The 22300-nt window shown below is 46.6% G+C and overlaps 1 protein-coding gene across 1 annotated transcript in view; it reads right to left on the reverse strand.

Annotated features, from left to right (window-relative positions):
* Window positions 1-5494: 5494 nt before the first annotated feature.
* LOC149335532 (P-selectin-like) overlaps window positions 5495-22300 on the reverse strand; it is a 29436-nt gene continuing 12630 nt past the window's right edge. The window contains exons 4-10 of the mRNA XM_089552167.1: window positions 18226-18450; window positions 14646-14852; window positions 13797-13976; window positions 11475-11651; window positions 10194-10262; window positions 6982-7149; window positions 5495-6216 (exon numbers count right to left, since the gene is read on the reverse strand). Of these exons, the coding sequence (XP_089408293.1) occupies window positions 5990-6216; window positions 6982-7149; window positions 10194-10262; window positions 11475-11651; window positions 13797-13976; window positions 14646-14852; window positions 18226-18450 (1253 nt within the window). The 3' untranslated portion in view covers window positions 5495-5989. The remainder of the gene's footprint in view (window positions 6217-6981; window positions 7150-10193; window positions 10263-11474; window positions 11652-13796; window positions 13977-14645; window positions 14853-18225; window positions 18451-22300) is intronic.

A 22300-nucleotide genomic window follows, 5' to 3' on the forward strand; every position in this document is an offset into this window, starting at 1 on the left:
CCACTTTTCTAGTCCGGCCTCGTTGGCCACACTAATAGCTGTCTGTGTAAGCGCTCGTGTTGTGTCTTCACTCCTACTTTGTCCTCGTTTTTGGCGCTAAACTTCATCATGAATAAGATTCAACTCGCCCAACTTTCCACCTTACAGCCATTAGTACACCAACTCCTCCCTTCACGGCATAAGGTGTCTATAGTCCATACCATTGTCTGCACCACTTGTGCGCTCTCCATCTCTCATCATCCCACACTGTGTGGAATGCCCGACCAACACCGCCGCTGCACCGGTGTTGCAACATTGTCTAGGAGGTACTGGCAGGGCACACGTGCGTGGTGATGTGCAACAACAGGGATATCGGATGGTGGCTACGTCATATACGACGTTGTACAAGCTGATAATGGCACAGCATTTGGTCAGTTCCCTAGCGTTCTCTATGGATAGACCGTCAGTCCTATCGGTGAATACGGTGCGCTCGGGATCGAGAGCTCAAGCGGCATGCTCAAGAAGACCCGGAAAGTCCTGCTGCTAAGTTAGCGAGATGGGAGAGTGAAACGAGCGGAGACCAACGACGATGCATGAAGTGGCGAAATACCTTCGTCAACAAAATCCTGCCGTCCGTGCCGCCGAAACTGAAGCTACGCGTCCTAGTCATCGATAAGACCCTGCACAGTACTTCCCACCAGAGTCAGTGAAGAGGTTACTGGAAGTGTTTTCCCACAATAGCCTACAAACATCACTTCCCCTCTTACTGGCACCATTTCTCATCAACCTCCTCTGCAGCCCAGCTATCAATTTACCACTGGGGTAAAAGTCAGAGTTCTTTTTTCTTAATAGAAGACAATGTGACCTACACATACTCTTGAAAATAGACCCAAGTTCGCGCACCTCACCAATGGCAGGCGCAAAATATAGGAAGCGGTACTACACAGTGGTCAAGCTAGCAGAATTGCTGATGGTGCTTAACGTGCGTGACAGCAGCCACATGGAAAAACGCACTCATGACACATATTCAATTTTACACGTTTTACTGCTCTTGCATGTTCACCAGGTAACCCTGCACAAAGTATGTGTGCAGGAACAGAAAATGACCTCAGTACCAGAACCCAGTGCTCATTTTGAAACACACTATCTCCCATGTGCGTCAAACACCACTCTCATCACAGCCCAGGGCTTCAAGCATAGAGCCGTGTTGATAATGCCCTCAAAGCACCGCTCACATGTGTACATTCCATCGCACAGGAGCCCAACATGCAGACGTACCGACTGCACAGGGGCGGGTTCATCAAAAACAAAATCTAACGAAAGTTTACGGCGCCTAAAAGCCAAATGCATTTCTCAATCACAAAAGAATATCAAGAAGCACGGAAAATAACCTATACACACGTGTGAAACAAATATTAACAAACATCCTCTACGTTTAAGGTCATAAGCATAAGGTATGGTGAGACAAAAAGCAGCTTCAGAAAGATGCACAGAAGACTTGGTATATGGCACAAAATTGTCCAGAGACTTCCACAACAGCAAGTGATACTAAACAGCAGAGACCTGAGGTCAAGCAAAGTGTGTTCCAAAATTGTACAGTATAGAGGAAAAGTAAATCAAGCAGAGCAAAGCATCAAATCGATCAGGGTCAGGTTTAACTAACTGTACCACTCACAAATTTTGTTCCAGTTATGCACAGCACAACTAAAACAAACAACAGATGAAACAAGGCAGCCTACATATGGCTTTCCCGCAATGCGTAATGATATTAATGATGAGATTCTCGAGAAACGGCTATATTTTCCCACGAAACTTGTCTCACAAACCGTAAAAGTAAATATCTTCTTGGCGACACCACAGTAACGTAAATTTTTGGCTAAATTACCTCATAATTAGACCAGACAATGCAACTGCGGAGTTCACAGAAAAAGTAGTTCCACACATATTTTCAAGCTACTCCGGACAGAAATAGATTTTCAACAAACTTGCACAAAACTGTCTTCTAAACTCCATTTAATATCACGGAGAGGTGCAGTGCAAAGGAAACAGGACGACAGAGATGTGTCTTTGTGTCCCTTGTCGTAACTGCTTCCTCTGCACTGCTCCTCTCCACTCCTCTCCATGATGCCTCACCGACTGGCCAACACAAAGGTACTAATCCATTCACTACACTGTACTGCCTTCATCAGTAAGCACTGAGAGTGCATTCCTGTAATGGACCGTTATAAGGTTACCACATTATAAATATGGCTGGCTCATAAAGAAAAAAACACGACCAGAAGTCGTACACGACAATCAGACGCAGTTTACAAAAGTGGAAACATTCGAATCGCGCTTCAAGGCACAAGCAGGAGTACAGTACGCGCACTGCGGCAGTAAGTGGCATGATGGAGCAACACTGATCTGCAACGATCACATTACCAATGCTTGCTTAGCGAAAGCTGGCACACAATGGCCTTTGAAACTTTTTCGAACGAGCCTCACTTCAGCATTTTACAAAGAGGCAAACGGGTAACCAGTCTAAAAGTACCTGTGCATACAAATGGCTCACCCCATTCCACAAAAGGCTTTTCACAAAATAAATGCAGAGAAATTCGCCACAACCCGAGTCCAGTCATGGTGTGCTTGATCACAAACGAAAGATAACAGTATGCTGCAAAATGAGAAGAAAGAACAATGAGGTGGAGTTATCGTTGCTGAGTTAAAGGCTACATTTAAAAAAACTGCCTTACACATTCAGAAGGTATGATGGGCATTCCAGACCCTATCTGGTAATATGACTCAATAATGCACGACTTGTTGTGTATGAGGACTTCAATGAAACGAACAGTGCTCCTGAAAAAATTTCCCTGTGGCCCGCTTGCACAAATCAAAATAAGACAGTCTAGTTGCCAGTCTACCCTTATTGACGGTCCAAACCCTCTCTTGCTTTTGAGGAAAAGGAAGGTGCATCAATGTCTCCTTTGTAGGTAGACACCATCACCATCTCTAAGCACCACTGGGGTGTCCACTGGCAAGTTTTGTGCCTTTTCCTCACAACCAAGAGAGGGTTTAGACTGCAAATAAGACTGAGAACTAGAATGTCTTCTGCTTCGTACACTCGGGCTCTGTTCTTCGCTTCACATGAAAAAACAACTAATCCCATCAGCCTTCATTTTGAAAGTTCGAGCTTGCATGTGCAGAGTGTAGTGCCAAGATTAACCAGACATTTGGGACATTTAATTTTACCTGCACTTCTTCCTTTGACTCTCACTACGGACAAAATAAAATATCTGCTGGCGTGTGTTAAGCCGCGTAACACTATTAGCGAAGCAGAGGTGAACTTCCTGAACATGCTGGCAATTAGAACGTGCAAGGGGATTAGGCAAAATAATGGTATGACACGAGCGCTTTCATGAACACTTACCATAATGCACTCTTTTGTACAATAAAGTTCCACGTATCTTTGTACCCATTGTCAGAATATTAAAAAGGGTTACCTCAATGCATTTACTGCAGGGGCTCTAGGGATAACTGCCAAAACGAAAACAAGGATCAAAAACGCACCGAAACACAAAGTAAAAGAAGGAAGGCCAAACAAAATGCCGTTTTTCTTCCCTCACTAGACTGGCACTTCCCTTAATTGCTTTTATAATTCACCGCAGCAATTACCACAAATGACAAGTCATGCTGTCTCGCAAGAACCAGCTATTCAGCACAGTGGAAGCTTCAACTGGCATCAGCTAATAGTGACTAAATTGATAAAGCCTTTCATGTGCACAGCACTGCGCACTTGGCTAAGACACAATGGCTACCATAGTCGACCAGCGCATGGGTGCCAGCCAATCACAAGCAGTTCTTAAGACTATACAGCTCTGCGATTCCACAATTGGTCAGTGCCTTTGGGCTACTGAATTGACAAGGCAAAGAAACCAGCCAATCGGAGACCTGTTGATTGTGCCAGCCAATCACAAGCAGTTCTTAAGACTACACAGCTCTGCGATTCCACAATTGGTCAGTGCCTTTGGGCTACTGAATTGACAAGGCAAAGAAACCAGCCAATCAGAGACCTGTTGATTGAAAAACAGCTCTGCAAGCTCATTACCCCAAGTCGTTGTCATTACCCCAAGTCGTTGACGTCACATTAACCTTCTGCAAGACTACGAAGTGTGGCACAGAAAAGACTGAGGTGAACATGAAACAGCCCCAAGGCGAAACAATGGTACAGTTTTACATGTAACCTGACTACAAACTAAAGCCCTCAAAATGAAGTTGTGGAAAAGGGAGCATCGCCAATAAAGTGGCCACACCTTCCTTCTTGTGGCATCCCTCCTCCCCACCTGCTCACCATCAAGGGGGAGAAAGCAGTCCCGGACTAGGTAGGGACTGTTTAAATACAGGTGTTATTTCTCCATCATTACGAATAAAACTGCGTAATGCCTCAAGCAAAAGAAAAATTCGCAGTGGAAAAGGCAATGGTAAGGGTGGCACTGATGGCCAGCAGCAGCAGCAATGTCCTCTCTCTTGAGAAACTCAGTCACCTGAGAGCTACAGCCAGCACATGAAAAGCGGAACACAGCTTCGCCACTGAAGGCCATGCTGCCAGGCAGGCAGCTTCCAGATTCCAAACTGCTCCACTTAGCATTTTCTCCGTCTGGCGCTTATTGGATGCTCTAACTTAAACCAGTTTCCTAGATGAAACACATTTTCAATGGCTTACTGCTCTTGCAGTAAGCCATTCTGAAGGGCCACGACAGGTTCAGTTCGTATATCACCCTGAGTACTACTCCTGGCAACAAATATTTTTGGCTGGTATTGCCTGTTCAAAGTCTGTGAAGGTTTTCTATATATATTTTTTTTAAGCAGGAGAGGTAGATCCTCAGAATCAGTGGTTGCGGTGTACATACACTGTTGAAAACATGCCAGCTGCTTTGGTGAAGACAAATTGTCACCGTAGTGCACCCAAGGCCGTAAACAATGGTCACTCTCCCCAACTCAGTTTCCATCATTTACGCACCAGGAGCCCAACTTAGTCTACATTACTTGCACGGCAGGAGCAATAAAACACTCCCCAGGCAGACCTGGGCACTTTGTCAAAGGACCAGCACATTTTGGAAAGTAACTGTAAGTGCACTGCAATGCTGCTAAGACATTTTGGTCATGACTACAGCTGGTGGTTCCTGGCAGAAATACGAGTATAGTTGCGTTCCCAGCTTACTTCCACTGATGTCTCTGCTCCCTGCTCTCTTTCAGTACTCGGAGCACACCTGCGTGCCGTCATAATGCACGCAACTCCAACAACGCTGCTGATCACCTTACATACTCTTGCCAAGCAGGTACACTTGGCAGTCCTTGCAGCCAGTATTTCATTTGGCCGAATGCAATTTACAGCTCCCTCACATAAGTTCATCCTCTGCTTCTGCTGATCCTTACCCAGCATGCTCTTAACCTGAGCAGGTTATGTCATATGAATGCCATCAACAGTTGAAAACGCTTCCGAGGAACCAAGGATTGCTTTTAGCCACAAACAGCCACTGACAACACCTTTTCTGGTTGAAACACAAGCAGCATTGCCAAGCATCGCAGCAGAGTTTCACCGGCACACTACCAGCACCACTTTGGATTCCACGCCAAAACCGGCCAGGCACGTACACCTGTGACTGAGCGAGCATCGCTGCCTTTTATCACAGTGGCAATGCGCACTCGCCTCCTGGCACCACTGTTGTAGCAGCACCGGCGGTCCACGTAAGTACGGCCATTACTGGTACGCCAACCCTATGCACTGGTTCCATGAATTGCCCGCACTAGCCTCATGCAACTTACTGGTAAAGCGCTTCACATTCCGCCACTCAAGCAATGCTCACCACGGAGGGCAACGATGACAGGACGAAAGTGTTCAATGCATGTTGATAGGCCAACTCTGCAGTGGGACCCGCAGGCCTGACAAATCCACAATCGACACAGCCCCTGGCACTGATGCCAGCAGTCACCGGCTTGCTTCAGTGTCTCATTCCACGACTACGGCAGCAAGTTATAAGCTTGTGACAGGAAATGGCTTTCCCAGCCTGGCCACCTCATCGTTGGACATTGCATCGTACGGTCCCGGCTTTCGAATCTGCCGTCTGTAGCAGCGTGGCGGGGGCGTGCACCGCCGCCTTCGGCGCATAAAGTAGAAAAACCCGAGGCAACAGATGACAAGGGAGGCGAGCACAGCGAGACAGACACTGCGGATGATGACCCAAGGTGGAGGCGCAGTGCCTGAAAGGAGAAGGCAGAGGTCAACCCAGGGGGACAGTGTGACATAGTAAAGCTGGCTTTACAAGAGCCGTGTGCCCTCTTAAAGCCTTTTGGGAAACAGCAGCATTCACGTACACATTTTTAAATTGTAAACTGCGGGGTTTAAATGTCCCGAAGCAACATAATGGCCATGAGGGACGTGAAATGGAGGGCTCTGAATTAATTTAGACCACCTGGGGATCGTTAGCATGCAGTGACACCGCACACAGCACAGGAGCGCCTTTTACATTTTGCCTCAGTCAAAAAACACAGCCATCGTCGTTTCAACTGAGGTGGAATGCAAAAGGTGCCCATTTGCTGCGCGAAGTCAGCGCAAGTCAAGAGATTCCCACGTGGTCTAAATTTGTGTTCAGAAATTTCATGAATGAATTTTGGGAATTCTCCTGTCAAATTGCCAGGTCGCTCTCGCTCCGAAGCTTTATATGCGGAAATTCAAAGCCCGCTTTTCTGTAAACAGGCTCCACAAGGTAAGCTAGAACGCAATCGCAGCCAGGACTGCAACGTTCCTGAGCGCTTTACCATGCTCACACATTACGTGATGCTTGGTATGCCTGAGCCATCCTTACAACACACAGCAGAAGAGGAGCTTGTATTTACTTTGCAAATGCTTGAACAGGAGTAGCTCCACATCATTCACCTTTTGCCATCAAGAAAGCTTCACTACCACCCTCCATCCATTGACAACAGGTAACGAAAATTGGTAGGCTCACAAGAAAGACTACTCACAAGTCGGCATTGTTGGAGGATCCCAGGCACCCGTGGGCTTGCACACGCGAGTCGCAGGCCCATGCAGAGTGTAACCTTCGTTGCAGCTGAAGATGACCGATGCATTAATTCCGAACCCTTCGACGCTGAACAGCTTGCCATTGGTCGGGCTTGAAAGAGGGCTACACTCTGGTGCGCAGAATGTTGAAACGTTGAAGATGCAGAGATGGGAGGCAGAGAGGAAGAAGCATGCAGAATTTAACGAGGAGGGGGGGGGGCAGAGCCAAACCAGCCAAGCAAATAAGCAAAAGACAAAGAAAGAATAACAGTAGCGTGAAAGGAAAATGAACACCAAGACGGCAACAGCAGGTTAGCAGCGTTGAGCGAAGAGTGTCAGGTGCCAAATAAAGAGATTCGTGGTTAGAGCGCCAAGCAAAGAATGCCGAGCGTCGAAGAACAGCACGGAGGAGATGAGAAAAATCAGATCGGTCGAGAAGCGAGGTGCCCATTTTGAGTCACCCAAAAGCAAGTAAGCAGCAGCAGAAGTAAATCCACTTGCGGAAAAAGCAAAAGAAGGCGAGAAATATACAGTGATCGAGGAGGGGACAAAAAAAAACAAAAAACAGGTTAGCAGCAAAACAGTAGAAAGTGGTGAGGCATGGCCAGACAGGACAACCGAATCAAAGGCAATCAGCAAAAGGTCCCAGAGAGCAGAAAGGATGATGGAAAGCAGAAAGCACAGCCAACAGCAAGAGGCACGAGGGAAGCAAGAACAAAACAGAATGCCAGGTGACAGTCACGTGAACAGTGGGAGAACAAAGCAAACAGAACAGACAGAGAAAGGCGAGGAGGTAAAAAAAAAGGAGAAAACAACAAAAGTATGCATTAGGTTTGTGACAAGTGCTGCAAGTGTCCAGCACAAAGCAAAAAGTATTGTCCACGCACTTAATCCTTGCAACGCTCCCTAAGCAGCGCAATCACATTTTTCACAGCCACCCTTTTTCTTTTTCCTCCGGAGAAAGAAATAACCACCGGACAGACGGAGCTTTACAGGGGTTGCTACGAACCAGATGCTAAGACATCCTGCGAGTAAGACATTCAAGACCTCAAGACCTCCTATCAATGCAAACACCGGCTTTTAAAACTACAGCTGTCTTAAAGCGATACCATTAAAAGCCATGATATTAGAGAACTGAATGAAACAGGCTACCGTGCCGATTCTGCAAAAGGGCTGCTATACATTGGTCCATGCTAGCTCTTCTGATTGGCTGGAGTCAAATGTCTAGTCCTCTTAACCTGTTACCATCTGGAAGCTAGCTGCCCCATTTGTTGATGTCAAGTGGCTAGCTGTACTGACTGGCCGGCATCAAGGGCAGCTTCCACAAGGATATGCTTGTTTGATAAAATGAGTACAGCTCCACAAGTAGTCCGCTATCAAAAAAAAAAAAAATTGCCAACGGTTACGTTACTTCCTAATGCAAAATTTGAGCGCAGTCCAGCTTTTCGATAGATTGAGGCAAATAATTCGAGCAAGACATGTATGTACAATTGCAGACAACTCGTTATTTTTAACACATATTCCTTCTTCAAGAAACACTCCACTAACAGTTCTTGATTGTCATGAAGGAAGCTGTGTGGACGGAGAAATTGATGGATATATGCTCGATTTGCTGCACCAATGCCTGGTTCTGAAAGACTAGGTCTATGAAAGTATTTCGCGAGGTTGTCACAGCTGTGGGAGGCATTACGAGCGAGAGGAACGGGATGTTCTCCCGCATAAGTGGCAATTCCTGTCTGTCTCTATATCTACATTAAAGTCCCCACCCACCCTGGCCCCCTTGCAGGTGGCAGTTAATGGTTGATCTCGAGAGTTCGCTCACCATTGTCAGCGCTGACACATGCATCCCACATCTCTCTCTCATCACCCCACGTACCTATAAGCACGATTTTAGGCATCCACTGATCCAGGGAGCCATTTAGTAGAGCAGAATGTTGGGCCAGTTGGTGTAGTGACATATTCAAGAAAACTGTGCGCAGAATAACACAAGACGGAAGGGAAAAACACGTACACACACACGAGCGCAACGTACACACACTCAGGGAGCCAGTTATGCGCACCTTCTTTCCTTAAAATGATCGGAGTGTAAAACGTTGTCAATGCCAACGCCGACGGCCTATGGCTTCAGCACAGCTTTTCTGGCACAACATCGACAACGCATGCAGCACTCATCTCATTACCACCACGTAGCTTAAAGCACGATTGAGGTGTCTGCTGGTCCTTAAGGGTAACGGAGTGGATACCAAGAGAAGGCAAGCATAGCAGGGGGCGGCAGAAAGTTAGGTGGGTGGATGAGATTAAGAAATGATGATGATTATGATGATGATGATGAGGAGGACGAGGTGTCCACTGTTCCAAGAAGGCAGTTATGTGCCTTCCCTCTGGTTCAGGTGTCCACCGAGATGTGTGAGACATACTGCACCATTTCCTTCCCTCAGAAACCAATTTAACAATTTTATCCTCTGCTTTCCAAGCTCCCGCTGCACTGGTTTCACAGCTTAAAGCACGAGGTGTCCACTGCTGGTTACGATGGACAACGGCGACGAAACGCAGAAACGGCCGCCAAAGAGCTGCGCTCTAAAAAAAGGGCAGCTGCAGTGTGCAAGGGTGCGCGAACATGCAGGCAAAAGAAAAGATCAAATGTGTTCCTGATTTCGAGGTCTGCATGTTCGTGGAAAGACCAGGGTGTTGCTGACATGACCAATGGCCCTCCTTCCCACCCCAGTTTTCCCAAAGGCAGGATGAAATATGCACAGGTAAGCTTGCATGGCTGCTTCACTGTCCATTTCCATTAGTGCATTCGCTTTCTGTAGATACAATCCCATGTACTGAGTTACATCAACACTTCGCATTGATGCAGAGGCTTGTTCCAAAGTGCACATACTTGAGCATGTTGTGAACATGAGAAGCCTCTTCTCAGTCAGAGACAAAGAAAAAAAAAATCCGTAGATAATACATCTTTAGCCACTTTTGCCTGTAACTTTTCCAAAGTAAGGCCATGTGTCCTTGAGTGTCATTTGCCTAAGCATTAGCTAGACAAACTTGCTGTTCCTTTTATGCGCACCTTTCTTCTTTATAAGCAATTGAAGTATAAAATTCTGCTGGCCCCTTTCCAGTTTTCAACCTACGCATCCAACAAACTTGGGACAAAAAAAAAGTAATCTTCAATACTAACGTGACGGCGGTGGGCGAGTGGTGGTACTGGTGGTTGAAGACGGCTTGGGCTTGGGTGTTGGTGCTGGTGCTATTGTTTATCAAAGCGGAGAGCAAAAAAAGAAAGCTACTTTAGCAGTTGCACAACAACCTCAGCAGTCCAACCTCAGCAAGACCAAACCCGATACAAAGACGACAAGATAGAAGGAAGCCAAAACAGAGAGAAGCAGAAAGCAGAAAAAACTGCCCGGCAACCAGCGGGGCCAGGTCGAAGTGCCAGACACCATGGTCCAGGCAGAGACATGTTTGAAAATTCTTCTCAGTCACACTTGGGCCTAGTTTTAAAAGAAACACAATTTAGGACCACACTTCATCCAAAGAGACAGGCACTTTCGAGCGATTAACACAACACAAGGTGACAATCATCTCAAGACAACTTCGAAATAGAGCTTTAAGCAAGACAAGAGTGGCAACCAGGGGCAGGATTCAGGAATCTCAAGCTCAAAAACTACGCTGAGGTGAACAAAAAATGCAACAAGAAAGCATGCTAGAGCAGGGCCATTGTGACCAATGCCCCCGTTTCAAGCAGAGGATATGAAAGAAAGAAGGAGAAAAAAGACCGTGCAAGAACAGGCAAGTGTCACTTGCCAGTGGTGCAGAGATAACTGAACGCGGAAGATGCCTGACCGTGCATACGCAGACAACAAATCAAGCCACTAAAGGTCAGCCTAGTGCAATAGGTCACCAATCTGGCATAACAGAAAGATACTGACCTTATTACTATCGGGGTGAGCTTGATGAGAGAACAACAAAGCAGGCAAAGCAGAAAGATGTCAAGTCGCAGGCTACAAAATGCTGGAGCAAGCCTGCAACATTACGCTTGGCAAGCAACCTGTGCATCAGAATGAGTCACCATGCGTGAACCGTAAAGGATCATGAGCCACGCTCATTTGCGACCTAGTGTCAAGGGGTTTAGGGAACCAAGAGAAGCATCAACATGTTTACAGGTGAGGCCAAGCCAAGAAGAAGACAGCCAAGCATCCCGGACAAGTATTATCATCACAACCAGCACCAACATGCGAGGAAGGCATGGGGGAAAAAAAAAAGCAATAAAAACCCAACGAATCTCCTGCCACAAGCCGTGCTGGAACTAGCCATTCAGAGACAAGTTGTCGCATCACAAGATGTGGCAACCTCCACAGAACACAGCGGAACATGCAAGAACAAAGGGTGCGAGCCTTAGTGCCCCGAAAGCCCGTGAGTGGAGAAAAATGCAGGCAAAGCGGCGAGAAAATGGACAAACTTGTTTCCGCGGGGCATGTCGGCGGGTCGGGATCCCATCTGCCAGACTCTGTGCACTTGGCCGTTGTTCTTATATCGCCATAGTCACAGTTGTAGGTGATGGTGTGACCAATCTTATGGTGGCCGTCATGACCAATGACCCGGCCATGCAACAATGGACTTGGTGGACTGCAGCCCCCTGAAAGTGTTTCCCCTAAGAGAAACCACAGGTTGTCTTTGGGGGGGGGGGGATGCCGACGAGATCAAGTAAAACGGGGCAAGAGATGTGAAAAGGACACACCGAGGTAATGAACTTCCAATCAGAACTTTGCTCCATACTACAGAGAATACAAGCCTTCACATATGCGAGTGCAGGGGTTCTCAAACTGGGTTCCGCGGGCTGTCTTCTTGTGTTCCGCGAGAACCCTCACCGGCCCTGACCCGGCAGCTGATATGAGACTGGCTCTGAGTGCTACTGAGCCACGCTTTGACTTGCTCTTAAAAGAGAAGCAGTACCACCCATCACATTAGTATTTGTATTAATCTGTGTAATAAACATTTAACTTTTGAAACTCTCTGTTTGCAAAAATGCACTTGACAACATTGCTGGTAAGTGAAAGCGGGGAAGGGGGGGGGGGGGTTCCTTGGAACTTATTGAAGGCTTTTGGGGTTCCTCCAAGCAAAAAAGTTTGAGAACCCCTGTGCTAGTGTATTTATTGTACTGCTCCTAGTTCCTACCTCCCAGACTGTACGCCACAGCAAGCATTACAAAGGGCTCCTCTCGTTTGCTCACAGCCCATGCAAATGCCAAATAATATGCCGTACTGCTACTTTATCAAAACCAGTTTTCCTGGTTCCTGCTGCATCTTCATCACAGGCAGCACCACCAAGGTCAAAGGTTATAGATTATACACGTGCACTTCATGATCAGATGAGGAGTTCCAAGGTGGGGATTAAAAAAAAACAAATTACTGGGAGAGAGAACCTACACATGGGCTACCGGTCACACCTTAGTCGAATGCTTAGGCATAATTTCACTGCCCTTCATCAATGTGCCACTACATTAGGGCTTTCGCCTCTCACCTTCATTCAAGAGTGGCCATGGTGTTCGAGAAGCCACACACTCAAACCTGGCAACAGAATCGAGCTTGAGATTCTCAACTCATATGCAGCTCATATGCAGCACAGCTCGGGGTGCTGATTTCACTTTCGAAAACCCGGCATTTCCCACTGACTCGCACAAAAAGGCCACTGAAAGTCAATCAACTTTCACAAGGAAATGCTTGCAGGCACAACACCTTTCCTACACAGAGGCAGACCGATTAGCTTATTTGTACAGAGGAGACTAGCACAAAGCAAAAAGCAAAAAATTACCTTTTTTTTTTTCAATGGGGAAGAACATTTATGCCACGCTATACACAGACAGCACACAAATTGTACAAAACGCACTACACTGCACCGTTTTATGAGCAACGCAGTGTGTGAATCCAGCCGTAGTGTCTGCACGCAGCAGTGCTACGGTTGCAAGTGCGCAAACTGTGCCTGTTACATGCAAACACAATTTATTAAAACCGACGCCCATCAACATCAAGTACATTAAAAAAGCGCCTCCTTAACGCAAACTCTCCACAGTTCAAATGAATTTTCCATTCAAACAGTTGACTATAATACACTCAGTTTTTTTTTCTTTTTTTTTTCCTGTCATCACCAATGCAGTGAAAATTCCACAGCACAGAGGCAACACAAAGAAAATGTGCTTTGATTGAGCTCCAAAATTTTTTTTTCTTCGGCTTCAGTACTCGGGGAAACATCTGTCCATTCATTACAGTGCACAAGAGATAGTTTCTTTTTCTGACACAGTCTTCACTGCACCCTTGAATGATATCATAACGCATCATGCAAGCCTTCTTACATTTCTACCTACGTATCACCGTTCCTTCTTTCGCATATTATTTTCCTTTTTTTAATTTTTGGGTTGTTTACACTGTTCCGTGCGTTTGGGATACCTAAAATACTCTAGTCTTTTTCCCGCATTCAGTGTTTTGTATGTTAACAGTAATGTGTCTTCTCAGTTTCTACATTGTTCACTTCATTTTGCCACAATACTGTGTCATGCCATGTCTTTGCATGGTTCGACCTCGTTTTTGTGGTAATGCATATGAGTATACTAGTACTTTATAACTGCAACCATCCTTTTTACAATGCCCCAAGCAACACAGGTAATCCACCCACCCAGTATTGGAAATGCACTGGCAAAGGTCAGCCCCACAAAGGACCACTGAGAAACCATAAATAAATAAATAAATGCCATAGGCCCAAGCTGGCAAATGCATCCTGCACTCACTTTCACAAGTTGGCTCGTTATCTGCCCACTTGGCTTCGTTAGTGCAGCGACGCTCGGCGGGGCCAACCAACACAAAACCCGGATTGCAGGTGTACCGCACTGTGGAGTTTTCACGGAGAATTCCATGCGGAACGTCGATGTTGCCATTGGCGATCGGACTAGGATGTGCACACACCACCTCTGAAAAAAAAAAGAAAAATGGCACCATGGCACCCAATGTTGCCATGAATCTTTGCACTGTTTGTCTGTTCATGCTCAAAGCCCCAACACTCTGCTTTATCATTTGCTTGTGATGCAAGATGCGATCAGACTTGTCACAAATGATCCAGGCCTTCTTCCCCGCCCCCCCCCCCCCCCAAGCAGAGTTCAAGCGTGGTTTGTCCTCTTTCTGTCTGCAAAATAGCATTCTCGTGTAGAATAACTTCGCCCCCAACATGAACCTGTACCTCCTTGTTGTTCTGAACAGCTTACAAGAAGCAATTCTGCAGGCTTCGCACGACAGACCAACAGCCGGGCATCTTGGGTTACCCAGCGCTTCCACCAGGTGTCACGTAATGGTGACAGAGTAATGGGAACCATATAATAAAAATACGATTTCTCGTAACGAAGTTTGGCGGATCAAATGTGTCTATGTCATGCACAGAGGTCTGATATGCGAGCAGCTGCAGAACAAGCTTCGTGAACTTCAATTTTCCACTGTACACTTACGATGAAGGACGCAAGGAATAACGGAGACAGGGGATAGACGCTGAAGAATGACAATGATGGTGATGACATATGAAAGACGCATGCTAGTCGAGCACAGCACCAAAATCGCAACTTAAATGATGGAGACATCTCCCTACTGACCCACACACTTAGGCGCCGGACGGCTCCACTTGCCATCAGCTCCACAAGAGACTTCGTAGAAGTCCTCCCAGGGCTGATCGTCGTGGGTCACCAGGTGGTAGCCCGAGAAGCAGGTGAATGTCACCACACGCGGGAAGTTGAATACGAACTCGTTGAGGCGGCCGTGCGCAAAGCTGCCACCGGGAACCGGGTGGCCGCAGTTCACAGCTGCAGGGCACAGACACGAACTTCAGTGAAGGAGCATCAGTTGCACAGTAATACCCCTGTCAAGCGGGCAAGTTAAGTGCACTTACGGAGAGTGTACTTTGCTGTAAGTACACTTTGCCGCATCTAAACGACGCAAGTGGAGTGTCACTCGCGGGAAAGTGCACTCCGCCAGGAGTGCGTTCACGGACCACACTTTGCTGGCCGAGTGCGTAGCCTCGACGCCAGCGGTTCCAATGGTACAAAATTTATAATGCATAAAAAGTACTTACAACTTTATTTTACGTGCTATAACACTGTTTTCAGAAAAAAGTTCGTTGGTTATAGCTACAAGCGAAGCAACAAAACAAGTAAACGTGATCAGATGCAACATCGCTGCCCGCCGCCATCTTGTTTGTTGTCGAAATTCTGGATAGTCTTGGCTGGTCTTGGCATTTCTGCTATTTTCATTTTTTTTTCATCGTTAAAAACTGTTGAGCCTCGCTTTATTTGTACTATCACGTTAAGCAATCAAATATTATTAGTCTTTTTTCTTTTCCATCGGCCTGTTCAGAAATTCCGCTCATTTTCTGTAGCAATTATGTTTTTACTATGAGTGCACTTTGCTTTCCCGTTTAGCACCGCGTAGCCCAAAGTGTCACTCGGGATGCCAAAGCGCACTCCCCGTAAGTGCACTTAACTTGCCCGCTTGACAGGGGTATTAGCCTTCAGATGGAAGATCCAGATGCAAACACAAGCATTCCTACAGAGCACCCCGGGTCTTCAAATTCACAGAGCTGGTGCGAGCTGCCAGCTCGAGTTAGATGGATGGATAGGAGCGCCCTCTTTGAAACGGGGTGGTGGCAATTGCCACCATGCTCAGCTTTTCTTTATTTTTTTTAAACTGTGTTGGCAATTAACATTAAGATTAGCCATCATCTTTATCTGCGGTTTCCTACAATTCTAACCTTATGCCACATCTCTGCTTTTCAGTCACCAATCCTCCAATCGCTTTTTACCAACTTCCACTGGACGTTTATTTGCATGACCATTGTTATCTTTAAACCCTAGGGCCTCAGGAAGAGTGGCTGTGCCTGCATCGACATCCGGATGGATACCATCACATTTGAGTATGAGGCGTTCAATTGTTTCCACTTATCTGCCACACACTGCACATGTGTCCGTCTTCTTCGTTAAATTTCTTTTTGTAGCTGCGCGTTCTAAGACACCCTGATCTACCTTCAAAAAGTAGGGCACTGCCTCTTGAGTTATCATAGAAAAATTCTTTCCTGATCTGCCTTTTCCAGTATCGATATAGTTCTACAATATGTTTCTTTTCCGGCAAAATTTACACGCAAGGTTGTTAGACCGTAGAGGTTCTACAAGTTATCTACGATTCAAAATTTACCAATATTGAATTACTGAGATCCTACTGTTTTGCTTTCTGACCTCTTTTTTTCTTTTTTGGTGTCAAATGCTTCCCATAAAACAAGGAAGGAGGCTTAATTATGTGCCTACTTACAATGCCACCACCAACAGTAAGCTGCATAGTTTAACACAGAAGAAGAAGCAGTAAGAATAAATAAAATGTGAGCGCAGAAAAAAAGAAGAAAAAAAAAAGGAAACCCTCGCACAGCCTGCAAGAAGTTAAAGCAAAAACAGAATCTATGGTTCACCCACATTCTACATAGGAAGGCCAAAAGGGGAACCTTTAAGGCTGTTTCACATGCAAGCAAGTGAGCGAATTTCCAACTTGCTGGAACCTCGTCACTGTGGCCACTCGAGACAGGTTTTTGCGTCGCAGCGGCAGAAATCGCGAGCAGTTTCGCTTGCATGTAAAACAGGCTGGATACCTGCCCCCCTCACTCCTTCACTGTTATGACCATCACTTTGTGATAAGTTTTTCCTGCATCACTCTATAATGCCTAGGGGGAAGCAAAAACATTTACAGGACAATGGCGACAACGCCAACCAATTTTTGTTCCAGGTAAAAATTGAGGGGGCACTTTGTTGACCTAAAGTGCGGTGAGTTGGTTGGTTGGTTTATGGGGTTTAACGTCCCAAAGCGACTAAGGCTATGAAAGACGCCGTAGTGAAGGGCTCCGGAAATTTCGACCACCTGGGGTTCTTTAACGTGCACAGACATCGCACAGTACACGGGCCTCTAGAATTTCTCCTCCAAAGAAATTCCAGCCGCCGCGGCCGGGATCGAACCCGCGTCTTTCGGGCCAGCAGCCGAGCACCATAACCACTCAGCCACCGCGGCGGCCTAAAGTGCGGTGAGGCGAAAGCCTTAAGCGAGGCGTTGCTGCTTGTGTCACTGATGTGTTGTTAAGATGTTAAGCTTCGCCTCTAAGAGTGAAACTCGACAGCGTCTTGCAACGCTGCCAGGGAGTCCATAGAACGCCATCGCCCATTCGGTTCTACGCCTTGCTCATCGGTAAATTGGTTTTTGAGGAAAGCAAATGTATCTGTCCAGCATATCTCGGTGGACACCTGAACCTCGCTGTAACGGGAAGAGAGGAAGATGGGAGTGAACGAAGACTCCATATTCACTAGACGCACCTTTGTTCATTCCAAACCATCGAGCTGGAATGGCGGAGTGGTTAGGATGCTCGTCTCGCACTCCAGAGACCAGGGTTCGATTCCCGAACTCGACAAATTTCCTACCCGGTTTTATTTATTTATCCGGCCTGACTAGAAAGGTTAATTAGGCTAATTGGGTAATTAAGCAATGAACTAAACTCATTCCCACTTACTTGGAGCATCACTATATACGACCCCTTTAATTGGTTGCATGGTTACTAGCCAAAGTACCATTGGCCCCGTTTGAAATTCATGCACTGTGACGTCACGACCGCTTCGACCAATTGAAAAGCGCGACATTTCTGTCAACAACCCCTGCTTACAACGATGAGGCATTAAAGGCTTCCGCCTTAAAAATCTACTGTTCCGTTCTATGGGACGGTCGGCTTTACGAGATGGTCGTGCTCTACTGTGCTGATGTCTGTTCGGCAGCAAGAGATGCACTTATTTCCAAGAAAGCTGGATTTCCAACCGCTTGATTCGAACTCTTTCATGCTGGCACTAGAAAGGATTCCCCGATCGTCATTTCAAAGTGAATGGCAATGCAACCTAACCTCAGTGATCTGTGCTGAAAACTGTGTGAATGGCACCGCAGTTTGCTATAAAAACAGCCCAGCGGTGGCGATACTTTCATTTCATTTCCTGGCCTTCTCTGCTATAAGAGCTCTGTTTTTAGTGAATGCAGCCTCTCTGTCCAGCCAATCCGATAGTCCATCGATACTGGCGAACTTCAATTTGCCCTCAGTGCCCCTTCAATGGCTGCCAACTAAAACTGGCGACACATAAAACTTCCGCTTGCTTCAACACTCACGATTGCAGCGCAGGAGACTGTTCGGTGGCCTCTCCCACTTGTTGTTCCGGCAGGTGGCAATGTCTCTTCGGGGACTGCCACTCGCGGGAAGGTAGCCACCCGTGCACTTGTACGGGGCAGTCTCCCCCTCTTTGAACACAGACTTGCTTTTGTCTGGCAGTGCATGGTAATCGCCCTCCGTGTGTGTAATGTCGTCCTCCAGTTCTCGCCACGTACAGTCGCCCGCTGCAAGAGAGGAGCAACGAACGCTCACCCACAGGCCAGCCACAAAGTAAAGGCATGCAAAGGCCAAAGGCAACAGCCTCGGACAAACTGAGGTCCAGAGGCATCCACGAGTGGAAGAGGGGAGGAGAAAGTTCACGACAGCGCTTTCCAGTTTCAGGGCAGAACACTACAGCATGAACATTTGGCATGAACATTTGGCATGATCATGTCAAGTTGGGAAGCGGAATAGAAACAATAGGAAAGAAAAAAAAAACGCTCGCTGACAGTTACAACGCCTATGTAATGCGACATTCTGCACAGTAGTTTGTGATGACAAAGACATCGTTACTATGTTTTACTTTTTTTTTCATTGTTCTGTTTTCCTTTCTTTTTTTTTGTATAGTCAGTTTTGCAGGGTTCAGCGCCCCAAAGCAAGCCATGGGCTATGAGGGGCACCGTATTGGAGGGCCTCCTGGGGTTCTTTCAATGCGCACTGAGATCACACAGCACACGGGCGACTTTCGTGTTTTGCCTCGATCAAAGTGTTCCAATTGAGATGATCTTGGTGCTGCTTTATGCTATTTCTAGTGCTCTGGGCGGTTCTCTCTCTAGTGTCTTCTAGTGCTCTGGGCGAATAGCCCTGCTTTGTAGCCTGTGTGGTGGCACTTCATGCCCTGGCTTCGGCATCACTATGCACAACCACTCAGACCATGTCATGCACACAGGACACAAGCACTAATTCCCACCACTGCACACAGAGAGCACCACAATTTATCCTTTCCTCCTCTCACTCCTTTATTCCACACTGCCAAAGCGCCACCATGCATCGCAAAACCAGGAAACTTGCCCTAACCTGCTGTCACCGTAAAACTGTAAATAATGGTCTAATATACAGTAACATGATATTACGGGGTCAACTTGTTCCCGTCTTTGAGGACGACCAGATGGGGACAAAGGAGGTGCCTTTCAACCTCTCTACTGCCAACGTTCCAGGAAAGGGGGCACAGCCATGCAGGCCACCTGAGTGGGAGCGGAGGAGGGGGAGAAGTAACATGCGCACAATGTGCATTCATGGGGTGGTAGACGGAGTAGGGGAGAACATGAGTTAAAATTTGTGCCCCCGCACCCCTAAAGCCTATTAATGGAGGGAATGTACTGCCCCCCCCCCTTTAATCCATGCTGTGAGCTGCTGAATTACTCTGCCCCTGTCACATTACTCCTTTTCTCAGCATGTTCTCGGTGTGTGCTGCATGTTCCCAGTGTGCGTTGCATGTTTCCAGTGTGCGTTGCATGTTTCCAGTGTGCGTTGCATGTTTCCAGTGTGCGTTGCATGTTCCCAGTGTGCGCTGCATGTTCCCAGTGTGCGCTGCATGTTCCCAGTGTGCGCTGCATGTTCCCAATGTGCGTTGCATGTTCCCAGTGTGCGTTGCATGTTCCCAGTGTGCGCTGCATGTTCCCAGTGTGCGCTGCAGGTTCCCAGTGTGCGCTGCAGGTTCCCAGTGTGCGCTGCATGTTCCCAGTGTGCGTTGCATGTTCCCAGTGTGCGTTGCATGTTCCCAGTGAGCGCTGCATGTTCCCAGTGAGCGCTGCATGTTCCCAGTGTGCGTTGCATGTTCCCAGTGTGCGCTGCATGTTCCCAGTGTGCGCTGCATGTTCCCAGTATGCGTTGCATGTTCCCAGTGTGCGTTGCATGTTCCCAGTGTGCGCTGCATGTTCCCAGTGTGCGCTGCATGTTCCCAGTGTGCGCTGCATGTTCCCAGTGTGTGTAGCATGTTCCCAGTCTATGCTGCATATGTGCATCATACTCTAATTCCCTAATCATACATGGTTGGCTGCATCTTTTGCATTTTTGATAGGGGCTTTGAAAGCAGTTCTGCTGTCAGCTTGTATACCTCAAACAGTGGCATGTAACATCTACTGTCATTCTCTTTCTTTTTCCTTGCCCTTCCTTTCACCACAAATTTATTAGATCTTATTTGGCCAGGCTGACCTCTAAGAATTTCCTCAGTCAACTCCCCTTCACTTAGGCCCTTTTTGAAGATGCCCTCTTCTGCACCCACTCAAAGTTGGACAACGCTAGTGCCTTCTTTTCGGTAGTTCAAAATGGCCTCTTTGAAAGAAGGCAGTAGGTTTAATGGAAACATGGGAAATCAAGTGTTCTGAATATCACTTGGTTTCTCTCTGGATGCCTGCAGGAAATCCAAAGGCAAATGCTTAAAATGTCTGACAGGCACCCAGGGAAGGCAGATATTTGGCTCCAGCATCAAAAATGAAGCCAATAGATGACTGCCTATTCCACTGTGGTTCAGGACTAACATTGCACACCTAACATATCTGCATGGCCAGGATCTCATGACAGAATCTACGCACACTCAGCCAAATGATAGTTCCAACTAGTAGGCATTGCTCTAGTCTCAACTTTATTGCAACAATATTTTGACTCCCAAGTTAGTGATAGTTGCTCAAAAACAACAAACAATCTTCCGAACCAAAATGCCATCAAAGATAACAAAAAAGCAGGCATCATTAAACATATTAAAGACTAATAACCTTCAATTTGAAAACAGCTTTTTTCTTTTGCTTTTGTTCCTCTATGTTATGTTCTTGCAAACAGTTCCGCTAATTTATAAACTCCCATCAGACATCCACTGGTCATCCAGTTTTCAGTTAATGTTAGGGCTCATGGCATTAGTTTTGTCACGTGGCATCCATCTTTTTCAACGAATCTCCTTGTCACAAGGCATCCATACATCTTCAACCAAAGCTCGCTCCCAAGTCCATAAATAAAAAATATATGCACCAGTGGACATTATAGCATGTAAAGCTGTGCTACTCGGGGGTGGTAAAGCCAGGACAAAAAATGAAGGTTCACAAAAATATGTAAGCAATACCACAACAGCTTAACAAAAAAAAAGAAATAATTCAACCTGCTTCATGCACTGAAGGGTAGCAAGAGGTAGGGCTAATAGGAAGCAGGGACACATGTTGGTTGCAGCATCGTCGGCACCACCACCCACCACAGAAGGAAGATGCTGAAGCAGCGCTTCAGCCCAGCTTGAAGCTCATGCCTGAAGCCCAAGAATTATGCGAGTTTAACAAGCTTAAGCGCACGTATGTTCCACTCACCTTAATTGCCAACAAACACACAGCAGTTTGCAAGTAAGAGAGCTCTAGCACAGAGCATAGAAACACCTTGGCAAAGAGCTGTAGATCTGCTGGCATCATTTGTGTAAGCTCCCACTCACAAGCTCAAGAATGAAAAGCATAAAACCCTCAACAGGTCCTCCAACAAGTGACTCAGCAACAAAAAAAAAACTTTTTTCTGGCTAGTAGCCTCGGCAGCAAAGGCACAATCGCAGACAACACTCGGATGCCGAGAACCACCACCTTCGAGGAAATTCCCAGGGCAGAAGAAAAATTCTGCTCCTTACTAGAGAAAACTGTCTTCAAAATGCACGAGTATGGCTGCAAATCGGGTAGAAAGCCAACGACAGTCAGCTCATTCATCAAGCTTCAGATCCCAGTGAGGCATAAATGGAGGAAAGAACAGAGGAAAATAAGCTACAGCACAGTCTGTAAAGTGGCAGTGGCTTATTAACAAAAAAAAAAAAATCTGAGCCAAATAAAATGAAAGGAGACGATGGCGCCGGCCTAATTTCAAGTTCTGAAGCCGCAGAAGCAGAAAAGGAAGAATGAAAAAGAAGATCGCGGAAGCTCAGACAGATATGCTGCTCAGACGAAAGAAATAGGAACAAAAATGAAAGATTGTGTATATTGATAAGCCTTGAAGAATAGGTCGAAGGTCAGGCCTCATGCTCAAGCCAGACTTTTCGGCATTTGACTCAGCCGAGAATCCCAGATGCGGAAGGAA

This window comes from Amblyomma mixtum, chromosome 7 (assembly GCF_055824585.1).
Source record: "Amblyomma mixtum isolate Tamu chromosome 7, ASM5582458v1, whole genome shotgun sequence".
NCBI lineage: Eukaryota > Metazoa > Arthropoda > Arachnida > Ixodida > Ixodidae > Amblyomma > Amblyomma mixtum.